At 37.4% G+C, this 12,983-nt stretch overlaps 1 protein-coding gene across 1 annotated transcript in view; it reads right to left on the bottom strand.

Moving 5' to 3' along the window:
* The window catches only part of EML6 (EMAP like 6), a 274,701-nt gene that overhangs the window by 136,586 nt on the left and 125,132 nt on the right, over positions 1-12,983 (bottom strand). Inside the window, 2 exon segments of the mRNA XM_038551275.1 lie at positions 6,815-6,950; positions 8,542-8,727. Coding sequence (XP_038407203.1) covers positions 6,815-6,950; positions 8,542-8,727 — 322 coding nt within the window.

The raw sequence follows: 12,983 nt of genomic DNA, 5'->3' as shown, positions 1-12,983 counted from the left end.
TAAAAGGCATCCAAATTGGTAAGGAAGAAATAAACTTTCACTATTTGCAGATGACATGCTATAGAGAGAAAAACCCTAAAAATTCCACTGAAAGACTACTAAAGCTGATAAATGAATTCAGTAAGGCCACAAAGTACAAAATCAATATACAGAAACCCATTTCATTTCTGTACACTATTAATGAAGCAGCAGAAAGTGAAATTAAGAAAACAATCCTATTTACGATTGCACTAAAAGTAATAAAATATCTAGGAATACACTTAAGCAAGGAGGTGAATTAACTGTACTTTGAAACTATGAAACAAGAAAGAAATTAAAGATAATATAAACAAGTGGAAAAACATTCCACGCTCATTAATCAGAAGAATAGTTAAAATGTCCACACTACCCAAAGCAGCCTACAGATTTAATGTAATCCCTATAAAAAATACCAATAGCATGTTTCACAGAACTAGGACAAAAAATACTAAAATCTGTATGGAACCACTAAAGATCCTGAACAGCCAAGGCAATCTTGAAAAAGAACAAAATAGGTATTCTAATCCTAGATTTCAAGATACACTACAAAGCTGTAGTAATCAAAACAGTAACAGTAATGGCACAAAAATAGACACATGGATAAAAAGAAGAGAGAACCCAGAAATAAACCCATGATTATATGATCAATTTATTTGACAATGGAGGCAAGAATATGCAATGGGAAAGAGTCTCTTCAATAAATGCTGTTGGGAAAACTGGACAGCTACATGCAAAAGAATGAAACTGGACCACTTCCTTATATTGTACACAAAAATAAACTCAAAATGGATTAAGGACCTAAATGTGAGATCTAAAAGGCTAAAAATCCTAGAAGAGAACACAGGCAGTATTTTTCTGACATTGGCCATAGCAACATTTTTCTAGATATGTCTTTTAAGGCAAAGGAAACAAAAACAAAAACTATTGGGATTTCATCAAAATAAAAAGCTTCTGCACAGCAAAGGAAACAACCAACAAAACTAAAAGACAATCTAGTGGGTGGGAGAAGACATTTGCAAATGACATATCTGATAAAGGGTTAGCCAACAAAATACATTTTAAAAATGTATACAATTCAACGCCAAATAAACAAATAGTCCACTTAAAAATGTGCAGAAAACATCAATAGACATTTCTCTAAAGACAGAGATGGCCAACAGATACATGAAAAGATGCTCAAAATCACTCATCATCAGGGAAATACAAATCAAAACCACAATGAGGTATTACCTCATATCTGTCGTAGTCGTTAAAACAAAAACAAAAAACAAGTGTCGGGGAGAATGTGGAAGAAAGGGAAACTTCATGTGCTGTTAGTGGGAATGCAAACTGGGGCAGCCACTGTGGAAAAGAGTATGGAGGTTCCTCAAAAAATTAAAAATTGAACTACCACATGCTCTAGTAATTCCACTACTGGGTATTTATACGAAGAAAACAAAAACACCAATTCAAAAAGATATATGAAAAAAAAAGCTATATGGACCCCTGTGTTTGTTGCATTATTTAGAATAGCTAAATTATGGAAGCAGCCCAAGTGTCCAATGATAGATGAATGGATAAAGAAGAAGTGATATGTATATAATGTGGAATATTACTCAGCCATAAAAAAGAATGAAGTCTTGCCATTTGCAACAACATGAATGGAGCTAGAGAGTAAAACGCTAAGTGAAATAAGTCAAAGACAAATGCAGTATGATTTCACTCGTGTGGAATTTAAGAAACAAAGAAAAAATAATATAAACCAAAACCAGACTTAACTGTAGAGAACTAAAAAACAAAAAACAAAAACAAAACAAAAACAAAACAAAACAAAAAAACTGTAGAGAACTGATGGTTACCAGAGGGCAGGTGGGGGGGATGGGTGAAATACGTGAAGAAAATTAAGAGTACAATTACAACAAGCACTGAGTAATGCATAGAATTGTTGAATCACTATATTGTACCCATGAAACTAATGTAATGCTGTATGTTAACCATAATGGAATTACAATTTTAAAAATGGTTATAATGTTTATCACAATAAAAAAAAGTTTATTGTTCTCAAAAAAATTTTTTTGGAATTCCTAGTGTTTTGTCTTTCAGAACTGTAGATAAGAGATCCCGGACAAATTAGGTTGTTGGTTTATATTATCATGCATTGTTTGCAAAAAATTTGTTTGCAGATTCATCACTCAGCAAAAATCTATTGACACTCACAAAAGTGTAAAATTCATTGGTGTAAATGAAGTATTACTATTTCTTTGATTGAGGAATGATCCTCCTGGCTTATTTTTTTTAAGATTTTATTTTTATTTATCCATGAGAGACACAGAGCGAGAGAGAGAAAGAGAGAGAGAGAGGCAGACACAGGCAGAGGGAGAAGCAGGCTCCATGCAGGGAGCCTGACTCAGGACTCAATCCCGGGTCTCCAGGATCATGCCCTGGGCTGCAGGCGGCGCTAAGCTGCTGCGCCACCGGGGCTGCCCCCTCCTGGCTTATGAAGCCCATTTTGTTTAAGACTTGGGGAGGGGCCAGAAAGCCCCAAGCATCAGCTCCAGCTCTGCACATTTCCTAAGGATGTGAGCATGACCCACCTCCAAAGCTGCTTCACCTTCAATCCATAGTGGGGTTCATTGTTTTCACTAGAAATCAAAGGTCTAAATTAGCTCAAGCTCAACACTAAAAAGAAGTAAGACAACTGATTGATACTGTCTCTCTATATAATCAACTGCTTTTTTCCCCTGAGTTTAGTGTTTATCTTAATGTAAACACTGTTTCATTTCTCTTGATGTTTAGCAATTAATAGCAAATACATGTATATCTTAAGACTGTTTACACAAAACAACTTGGAAATGGCCATTTTGTAGATTTTCTGGAAGTCTACAAGAGTGGCAAGAGCAGTCCTCACAAGCAGCAGACTAAATATGTATGCTTTATAAATGGCCCAAATGCTAGTGAAGAGCAATTTCTAAATTTTCACTTTTATGTTTAAGAAACACGGAATATCGGTACTACTTATGGAAATTGGGACATGGCCATGATTAATTCTCTTGCTAAATTTGTTTAGAAAGCTGTTTGGCTGTTTGAGTAAAACGAGAAATCACTCTATTTCCACTGAAGCGAATTCAAGAGTCATTGTTACACAAAGAGTGAAAATGCTGAAGGAGGCTCATTTACATCAAGAAATTCTTACAAGTATAAAGCCACCTGTACAGGTCGATTCACGTTCAAATCAACAGCAAAAATGTTCTAACATTGCTGTGCTTGAATCTGCTCCTTTCCAGTGTATTTTGTTTCCATTTTTGAGGCTAAGAGGCCGAAGGTGGAGGAGAAAGCCAAGACTTCTCTTGGGGGGGGAATGAGATGAGACAAAGTACACCCAAATGTCCTCTGTCCGCTCTTCTTCCTCCTGTTTCATCCTTTCCCCACACCCTTTCCTTTCCACTCCTGTTCCTTCATGCTGTTCCCCACATTCTAAGCAAATGCTCAGAGGACCAATGGTAAGGTATTGGCTAGTGAAGAAGCCGGATTAGAAATGGTTTACATTTCAATTACTTTTAATCCTCTCCTCATACCCTACATATTTTGATCCCTATCCTTGTGCTGGGTCCCTACCTCATGCTGGCCCCTCTCCTACCATCATGGAAACCAGAGGCCTGGGCAGCCGGCCTCTGAGACCACCACAGACAGGGCTACTCTGAGAACCTCTCCCCGTTCTGAGCTATGCAAAGGTGCTTCTGGACACAACAGCCTCCTTCCTGCCTCAGGGTGAGGATGTACTATGGCTGGGCAGAGGGCACAAGCACATCTAGGCTTCCCTGCTTGGCCCTGTCCACACAAACTGGAGGAACTTCAGCTGGACTTGGAGTTGTTACCAACACTTCAACCAGGCTTTCATTCTTCTGATACTATACATTTACCGTTTTCCCACTGAGAGCTAGAATAAACATCAACATTTCTTCGGAAGTTTGTTAGTACATAGTGGACCTTCTGTTACTGTGTTGTCAAAAATGTGACAGGCAAGGGCACCGCTGATGGGGGTGGAGGAGAGGATACTACGTGGACAATTTTTTTTATTTCAATAGTTAGTGCCTTAGTGGGTAAAAATACATATATATAAACAATGTATTAAAGCCATGATTTCACAGATATTACTGCTTATACTGAGAAGCAGCAAAAAAACAAAAAAAGCGAGGTAAAATCAAAGTAAGATATTAAGAAAATAAGAATATCGGTAGTGAGCAGTAATTGTAAAAATCAAGAGGGTGGGAAGAATATGGCTGCCATTTGAGGAATGGCACAAATTTTCAAGGCTCCCTTGGGCTCAAACTGCAGAAAGGTCTTCAAGATCCTTTAAAAAGCACAGTCCGTTACTCCCACAGAAATAGAGACTCTTGTCTCACTGGTCATCCATCTGTAGGTACATGCCAATCTCCATCCTGATAAACTAAGCCCAGGCACTACAGGCGGCATCTGGGAGGTGCAGGCATGCTTCCTGTATTCCATGCACCACCTGTATCTGCTTTGACCTTGGCAAGGGCGTGTGTGCGTGTGTGTGTTGTCTGTTGAGACTGACACAAAATGCAGGGTGTCCCTGACCATCTTCCTCTGACTCTGCGGGACAGGAGTTGGCCATGTAAACAATATAAAGCCCTGGTTACCTGGATGCTCATTCTGCACTGGCTCCTGAACTCTCCTTTGAGAGCCCAAAGTTAGGGACTCACCATCAGATAGAAAAGTACAGCAGGGTAAATATGGTTTCTGTTCTGATACCCACTCTTAAATCTATACCCTAGTTATGTGATACAGTTTTTGGATGAGCTGGATAAAGTGATGCCAAAAAGGAATCATCACTTATGGTTGATGCTGCCCAATATCCAGCCAGTTTATGGCCAATAATCCCGCCCAGTAAGTTAACTCATCTGTTACCAAAGTATATGATTTGCTCTCAGTTTACCTTAAAACATACAGCAAGAAGTTTCATGATTCAAGGTCAAACATTTTTGGTTGCTTTAATAACTTGTTTTACCTAGATCTTCAGGATGCTTACTTGCTTCTATCTGCTTGAAATATCTTTCTGGATAAAGTTATACTGGTTCATCTCTGTAGCAAAGACCTTAAGAGCCTTGGCTGTCTCCTTGTTGATCACTGAGGTGGACACTACATTTTACAACTCGGAATGTTGACCCATGTGCCTGATGTTCCGAAATGCATCCAAACCAAGATTCTGAGCTTCCATAAGAAGACAACAATCCGGGATCCCTGGGTGGCGCAGCGGTTTGGCGCCTGCCTTTGGCCCAGGGCACGATCCTGGAGACCCGGGATCGGATCCCACATCGGGCTCCCGGTGCATGGAGCCTGCTTCTCCCTCTGCCTGTGTCTCTGCCCCTCTCTCTCTCTGTGACTATCATGAATAAATAAATAAAATCTTTAAAAAAAAAAAAAAAAAAAAAAAGAAGACAACAATCCAATCTCCAGATTGGCTGACTTTTCATATTTAATAGATATTTAAGGAAGCTGGACTCTGGATATGTGTAGGAAGTATGATATTCCGCTCACTTCCCTAATGCTTAATTTTTAAGCAAGGTTTGGTTGACAACAACATTATTTAAGGAGGATGGCCTAAAGAATAGGTACTGTTCTTCTCTCAGTCTTCTGGAATCTACCTCAGCCTAGCACAGAGCTCTGAGCACCACCAGGCAATTTGGCCTTTGGAGGAACCTCTGTGGCTACATGGCCATCAGCTTGCATCAAGGGGCTTCAAGAAAAAGAATCTGATGAGTAATAGCTCTCTCCATGCATTTTGAGGACTTTTGATCTCATGTCAGAGTCCTCTCTAGGAAGATTTTCAGGTAATTTTTCTCCCATCTCAGCAGTGAGAGAAATTCACCTTCACCTGAGCAATGAGTAAGTTTTCATCTTATGGATGGCATGACTCATGGTACTGAGCACCCCTCTCTCAGAGCTGGCTGCAGGAGCCATGAGCAAGATCTGGGGCCTCTTCCATTATTTAGTGTACTAACACTGCCTGTGACTTATCTTTTCTGTTCATATTTCCACTTTAAACTCTCTCAAGCCCAAATTCTTTATCCGTAAAAATGAGACTATAAGCCTATCATGAGAATTTAAAAAGATGTATACAAACTCCTTGTATTCCCTAGTACACATACTCAGTATACTCAGTATACTGTACTAATAGCTAATATTTGTTGAGTGCTGACTGTACCATGACTTACTCTAAGCACTCTGTAAGTGTATTTAAGCCTCATACGACTCTATGAGGTTGTTGCTAGTGACATTCCCATTTTATAGATGAGGAAACTGAGGCCCACAGGTTTTTTAAAAAAAATCGACTCAAATCTATACAGGTGAAATCTGGATTTGAACCCAGGTCCCCAACTCTGATCCCACTACCATGGGCTACTACTTTAAAGCTATTTTTTGGTCTTGTTTTTCCCATCAATTATTTACTTATTTTTGGAAGCTAGGTGCAGTCTCATTTGGGGTCACCAATTTATCCAGAATTTCTGTTTTATAACTCAAAGTCCCATTTCCCAAGATACCACTCAGTAGTTTTCCATTATCTCCTTGATCTTTGTAGCAGGAATATCACTAATACATGCAGATACCTTCATGCAAATGAGGATGACGGGGTATCCATTTATTTTTAATACACTTTCGATTTTCTTTCTATCTATTTATGTAAACTGCCTTAAGTCCTTTCTGGAATAAGATGGGGTACAGAGAAACCAATATAAATACAGAACTTCATATTGTGCTTATCTCTTAAAGTTATGGGTATTAATACATATATTACCTTTATATCCTTGTTCTGTCTCCCTGAGATCAATTTTGGTTATTGGTTTGAAATCAGTGTCCCATAATCGAATACACCCATCTCGTCCACCAGTGGCAAAGCCTTCTTCACAAGCATACATGCTAAAAATTCCAGCCTGTTGAGTAAGCCAGATAATACTGCAATGATTCTGAATAGCCATTATAGTTGGTATTGACAATTTTAAAAAAGAGCAAAAACAAAACAAAAAAGTTTTAAATCTCTTGTTCTCTATTGAAATCCTGACAATAGACCAGGTAACCATTTATAATATCCTTCATTTTGTCTACATTAAAAATTGATCATAATTACTACCAAAGCAAATTAGTTCAAATGCTCCTTTAAACCATTACTGAACTGATGGCAAATTGAAAAAAATTCACTAATTCCTTGGTTAAAGTAGATATAAAGATCAAACTGTTTATGTGACACCTGATCTTTATAAAGAAAAGGCAACAATGGAGGTGTTTCATATAAATTGCCATTCAAAATAATCAAACAAAGATATGCCAGCTAGGAACATAAACACTTTCACTGGTAAGCAGGTGCCCAAAATGCATCTCAGTGAGCTTAAGAAGGCATCGCCTGATCCTAACTGAAGACAAATTACATTTGTGTCAGTTTGTTAAGCATTATATAAAGATGATTTTTTTTCACATCTGAAATAGTTACATAACTTAAAGATGCTTTTCCACAGGAAAATATTTACCTGGTATATTGAAAATTGTTACAAGTATATACTGTTCACATAAGATCCAGTGTGAAGAGAAATTAGGTCATTAAGGCAGCTGCTTTTATGCATGAAGACAACTATGGACCTCTGGATTGTTTATAAAACTGTTTAATAATTAGTGAAGCCAAGAAAACTGGTTCAACATACAAGACAATGAAAGGTATTTTGCTAAGATGCACTTCAATTTTTCTTTATATTACAAGTAATAGGGGGCCAATGTGGAGGCAATAAGCTATAGGTCTGGGGAGTTTCTAAAAATTTTTTACCCAATCTTCATTTACTACAATAGGCTTCAGCTTTCACATCTCCCCATTCTTCTGGGCATTTCTATCTTATCATCTATAGATACAGCAATGTAACCATTATCCTATGTTTCAAAAGAAAGCAGAATGGTCAGAAATAAAGTTTGCTCTTGTTATTACAGAGCAGACCATCAAAAGAGAGAATTTTATCAACAGTTCCTGTTTGTGTCTTAAGAGCTTATAATTGGGATATGGAGGTGATCCTCACTCCTTCAGAGTGAGGACAATCTACCCCTACCAGCCAATGTAGAAACAACAGCTATCCACATTCTTGCTATTCAATGCACGGGCCACAGGCTAGCAGCAGTGGCATCATCCCAGACTGAGACAGAATCTGCATTTTAACAAGATCCCCAGGAGATTCATAGGTACCTTAAAGTTTGAGAAGTATTAATCTATAAGATGAAAAGGATGATGAAATAGTTCTATTCTTCTAGATGTTAGTGAATAATAACACTAAGCAACTCAATCAATAATTGAGGTGAAGGCTAAATTATTACATTTTTGAAATATTTCTTTTAGGTGAACAGAATTAATTTGGGAAAGCTTTTATGAATGTTTTGAGAGTGTTCAGCAGAGTCTGCTGATTCTAAAGTAACAGGAGAAGAAACACATATTTGTGATGTCAACTTATTTCATAAACGACCACCAAATTTCCACATGGATACACTCACACTATGTGCTCCTTGGATAGTGCGGACTAAATTGAGCCCTTTCCAGACGTAGATGTCTCCATTTAAAGCACCAGAATAGGTGATGTCTTCTTTGGCACATGCAAGGCAAAGGATGGTCTGAAGATCCCCTGTTTTGCCAAATATCCCTCTTTTTGCAGTCAGGGCATTTCCACAGAGCATCCAAAACTGGAAAGCAATAAGATGAACAGATCCAAAAATAATGTACTCATTCTGATGCATCACATTATTGGTATTTGCTTCTATTTCAGTGCATTCTATATCATTGGCTATAGCCAAACGAGGCACACATAACTTGTTCTACTGCAACCTACAGAATTGCAAAAACCTTTTAGCCAACTACTAGCAGCATAAGAAAAACTTTTAATGGCATTTTTTAAACTTTCAAAGTAACAAAATTCCCAAAATTTGCTAAGTGTTTAATGGTCATTAAACACAAAACATCAGTGTTCTCAGAGTTGGAATAAAATGGAAGAATCATCAGGCCTTTAATTTTTAGTCAAATTACAGAGGCAGTATAGGTTCACAGTGAAGAAATTTTGAAATTCAGAAAATATAAAAAGGAAAATGGAGGTATCTAGAATGTCCCGTTTAACATGTTGATGTATCTTCTAGACATTTTTGGGTGTATATATATATATATATGTATGTATTTGGAAATAATGTCTAACTAAAAATGTGATAAAAATCTTCACTGTAGAAATGTTACTCAAAAAGTTTTCTAAATATGAGTTATCTTTCTATATAACTGAATAACTGATTAAGCTTTTCAGTTTTCATTGCATAATTTATCATGTGGAAGACCATCAAGCATAAAGCTTGAGCTACTATAGAAAGCAACAGCAAAACTTCCATGGTTATACAGCAATTAAGTATTTTGCTTTGACATGGTTTTTTAAATTTATGAACTGATATAACTTTCCTGCCATGTATATAGCCCTTTAGTTTATAAAGACTCCTTACGTTTATTTGATATTCATAATACCCCTGAGCACAGGCTAATGCAACTATTCCTATCATCCCCATTTGGAAGTGAGGGAAAAGTGAAGCCGACATGGTCTGCTGAAGGTGAGGGCTTAATGGGTGTTCTACATGAAAAAAATTTAAATCTTGATCTTTGCCTTGAGAACTTTAAATCTAATGAAGATACAATTAAAGCAAGAGACAATTTCAAGGTAGTGTATTCAGATTACATACAAGTGGCAAGAAAATTCAAAAATAGAGAACTGTGTTGAATTCTTTGGAAAGAACAAGGCTAGGATTTGGATCAGTGGAAGAAGAAGTTGCACAGGAGATCAAAAGAATAGGATTAGGCAAATCCAGGTAACAAGAAAAGTGTGAGGAAAAATCACTGACAAGCCAAATATTCTGTGCTTGTGGGAGAGGAAAAATGGCTGCCTCTTAAAATATTGAGGGAAGCAGTTCTGGGATGGTTGTACCACCCAGGAGGTCTGGGACTCTGGCAGCAATGGAGGAGGTGGTCCTTAGGGAGGAGGAGAGGCAGGTGTGCCACTACAGGATTCTTCTCTAATTAAGGAGGAAAGTGTCAACTCTAGTGATTTGTTTCTTTGGGTATTTATTACCTTTATGGAAAGTACACATGGAAGGAACAAAAGATCTGGGGACAAGATAATTAAGTATACGCTTTCAGAAAACATCTCCTATTTAAGTATTACCCTTGAACCTGAACAAACTACCAGGTATAAACACTTACTAGAAGTAGAAACATGCCAAAAACCAAAGAAGGTAGACATTTACTTTTTTCACCATGTCTCCGCTATGGGAAGATTAAAAGGAGAGTAATAATTTTGTAATCATTATCCCTAAAGAAGAGTAGTTATTTTGTAGTTATTATTTAACTTAGAATGTGCACCTCTGATCTGAGTTACTGAAATTTTAACAATTTTAATTTAAATTTTAGGTAGTTAACATACAGTGCAATATTGGTTTCTGAAGTAACATTCAGTGACTCATCATTAACATACAACACCGAGTTATGGAAATATTCCTAACGGACAACCACAAAACATAGACCATTATCCTCAGACACAAAGGTTGTTCTGATTAATCACCCAGTAGGATAGAACAGTGCCAACATGAAACATTCCAAATAATCAAATGACTCTCTAAAAAGGCATATATAGATGTAATGCCTGGATAAGCAACTTTTTGTAGAAACGGCACATTTCTGAATTATTTCTTGAGAAGGATTTCCTATTTGAAAAACAGTGACAATTTAAGGTAGCAACACATCAGTAAATCCACATCAAATGAACAGACATTGTTTATCTTCCCCAATCTCCATCCCCAGATTGGAATGCTAAATTTGTTAGAACTGGCAAGTACCTTGGAGTTCATCTGGCTCTAGATAAACTCCAATGTCCCTTCTGCTACTGTTTTTAAGCATTCATTTCAGATAATTGAAATTTACCTATCTGCCAAACACTGAGAATTTGTAAAACCAGAAAGGTTTTCACCCTAGCTGCAAAAATTTCACGTAAAAAAATATTTTCTTGGAGTGCATCAAAGATTTTTGCATTCAACTTGTCACTGGAATCATTCATTTGCTGTCAGGTAGGATTGGGGGGAAAGGTGGGGATCTTCAAATTGGTTCTAGAAAATACAGATAGTGAAAGTATTTGCTAAAGCCTGCTAAAACTTGTTGTGGGTTCTTTCTAAACAAAATTGATAAAGATGGCTAGATGGGCATTTGCAGACTATTGCATTTGAGCTAAAAAATATTCAGTTTTGCTTAGAAAAAAATGTCTGCTAAAAAATAACAAATTTAATGGGATAAACAGCTCTTACTGTTTTTTTTTTTTTTAAGATTTTATTTATTCATGAGAGACACAGAGAGAGAGAGAGAGAGAGAGGCAGAGACACAGGCAGAGAGAGAAGCAGTCTCCATGCAGGGAACCCAATGTGGGACTCGATCCCGGGTCTCCAGGATCACTCCCTGGGCTGAAGGGAGGCACTCAGCTACTGAGCCACCCAGGCGTTCCACTCTTGGTGTTTTTAAGTGAAGTTCCAGGGTTTTGTGTATCTCTGTTTTTAGAATTAACGGATTAAAAGAGTTAACCAAGAATGGAAATAAATAGAGAAGAAGCTGGAGAATAATTCATGAATTAAGCAGCTAATCTATTATTTTTAATAATCTGTTTTTGGGAGTAAAGTCAGGCCAAGATAGATCATTGAAGAAATAATTTCCAAGTGGGACGAGTTCTACACAGAGAGCTAGAGACTGAGTTTAAATCTTCTCTGCCATCATTTTTGTGATCCCAGGAGAAGAGGAAAAAATTAACATTATTGTGCCCTCACTGGCTCCATACATTGTTTAATGTAATTCTTTATAAATTCAGAAGGTAGTGATCCACAACCCTCTGGTTTTGTTTTGTTTTGTTTTGTTTTGTTTTGTTTTGTTTTGAGAGAAATTCAGCATCCAGGAGATTAAATAGCTTTCCCAGAGTCAAGTAGGAGATAACAATGAGGATTCAAAGTCAAATAACCTCCTATGTCTTGACTTTCTCACTGTAAGATATGTGGGTGGATGATGGCTCTGGGGTCAGAACCCCAGACTTCTAGAGAGCCACCAAAGCCTAATGGAAATGAGGCTTATGATCTTATGATCTCACAAACTGTTCAATTGTGGGTAAAAGAAGAGTTCAGTGCCTTTGCCATTTGTTAGATTGCAGATACATACACCTTTGATTAATAAATGTTTGCAGATACATACACCGTTGATTAATAAAAACTGTAAAGGGAGTTATTTATCAGTTATTTTCTGGCTAAAATTTTTTGAAATACTGGTTTCCTAGGAAAGTTAGGAAAGAGGATCTTTAGTGATGAAAACGTTGATAATCTTTGAACATATGATGGGCTAAGGACCTTTCTGCTCCCTAGTCCCATGATTCTACGGGTGACCAATGCCTACCCATTATAACTCCTGACTAAAGGGCAACGCCTCCCCTCTTCTGGTTCTGCTGCCTTCCAAGCTCTCCCTACCAAACACTCATCTTCCCAACAAGGCTCAGATACAATACCATTCCCTTCTTGGAACACCTAAAATTCCTCTAACCAGTTGGGATCTCCCCTTTATCGCTAGAGCATTTTGGGTTTGCCTCTCTTTCAGAATGTTCTGTTTTAATGTTTTAATTGCTATACATCAAGCAAATTGAGAGTAGGGTCAAGTTTTTAGTCTTTCACATGGTAGAAATGCAATTAATGTTTATCAAATTTAATGAGTCTTTCAGGTGGCCCATATAAGCCAATGTAGGACCCTCCAACTGCTACTTAAGCAAAAAGTGCCTGTATTTGAGCAAACACATTCTCAGGTTTCTGCACAAGGATAACAAAATGTTAATGAAATCCTAAGGTATTGGTAGGACACTTGACACCTTTGAATAATAGAACCTATAGGCTTATCT

This window comes from Canis lupus, chromosome 10 (assembly GCF_011100685.1).
Source record: "Canis lupus familiaris isolate Mischka breed German Shepherd chromosome 10, alternate assembly UU_Cfam_GSD_1.0, whole genome shotgun sequence".
Classification (NCBI taxonomy): Eukaryota; Metazoa; Chordata; class Mammalia; order Carnivora; family Canidae; genus Canis; species Canis lupus.
This window is presented reverse-complemented; position numbering and strand designations above follow the sequence as displayed.